This window comes from Phaethon lepturus, unplaced genomic scaffold, assembly GCF_000687285.1.
Source record: "Phaethon lepturus isolate BGI_N335 unplaced genomic scaffold, ASM68728v1 scaffold1372, whole genome shotgun sequence".
Lineage (NCBI taxonomy): Eukaryota > Metazoa > Chordata > Aves > Phaethontiformes > Phaethontidae > Phaethon > Phaethon lepturus.
The window spans coordinates 32243-33346 of NW_010522378.1; the positions used below are offsets into that span (position 1 = coordinate 32243).

Sequence of the window (1104 nt, forward strand, 5' to 3'; positions counted from 1 at the left end):
TGGTTACCACTGACTGCATTTAGAAACAGAAATTTAGTTCATCCAACACAGTTAACCTCACCAAGATTTCAGTGTGGCTATGTATTGTTACATCTCTTCAACCGCATGAGACCTCAGGAAGATTCATCAGAAGATAATGGCTCTGGGGAAGTAGTAATGAGAGTGACCTCAGTGTAAAGATTATGCTCACTGTGCTACACAGATAATGTGCCCTGATGTTACAGGACTTTGGAATGTAGTTACAATGAATGGTGAAACCATTAACACTTGAAAAAATATATACACATTTTTTTTAAAATTAATGCTTTTTATATGGTCAGCTAAAACACAAATACATTTTTCTGGGAAAAAAAGAAAGTCTCTTGCTTTTTATATATTACGGTTTATTAGATCTTTTGGCAATTTGTACCTGAGGTGTATGCAATATAGTTTAACTCTTAGGTCTTTGAATGATGAGGAAACTAATTTTTAAGTAAAAAAATATATTTAAATGTATTTTCTTAAACTCTGGCTTTAATCCACAACTGTTATTTTTCCCATTTTCATGAGGATTAAACTGAACAACCTTCTTCTAAAAAGCAAAAGAATGTTGACACAAGTCAAGTATTCTTCCTTTTCTGTCTGTATTTTGTTGTTTGTAGCTCAGTTCATATAATCATAGAATCATAGAATCTTTTAGGTTGGAAGAGACTTTTAAGATCATCAAGTTCAACTGTTAGCCTAGCACTGCCAAGTCCACCACTAAACCACGTCTCTAGGCACCAGACCTACATGTCTTATAAGTACTTCCAGTGATGGTGACTCAACCACTTTCCTGGGCAGCCTATGCCAACGCTTGACAACCCTTTTGGTGAAGATATTTTTCCTAATATCCAATCTAAACCTCCCCTGGCACAACTTGAGACCTTTTCCTCTTGTCCTATTGCTGGTTACTTGGGAGAAGAGACCAACATCCACCTTGCTACAACCTCCTTCAGGTAGTTGTAGAGATCCATAGGGTCTCCCCTCAGCCTCCTCTTCTCCAGACTAAACAACCCCAGTTTCCTCAGCCACTCCTCATAAGAATCACCAGTTTCATTGCTCTTCTTTGGACACGCTCCAGCA

At 37.7% G+C, this 1104-nt stretch overlaps 1 protein-coding gene across 1 annotated transcript in view; it reads left to right on the top strand.

Annotated features, from left to right (window-relative positions):
* Window positions 1–177, top strand: part of MARCH11 (membrane-associated ring finger (C3HC4) 11) — a gene marked incomplete at its 5' end in the record, with an annotated part of 31537 nt that extends 31360 nt beyond the window's left edge. Inside the window, one exon of the mRNA XM_010281774.1 lies at window positions 1–177. Within this exon, the coding sequence (XP_010280076.1) occupies window positions 1–177 (177 nt within the window).
* Between the last annotated feature and the right edge of the window lie 927 nt (window positions 178–1104).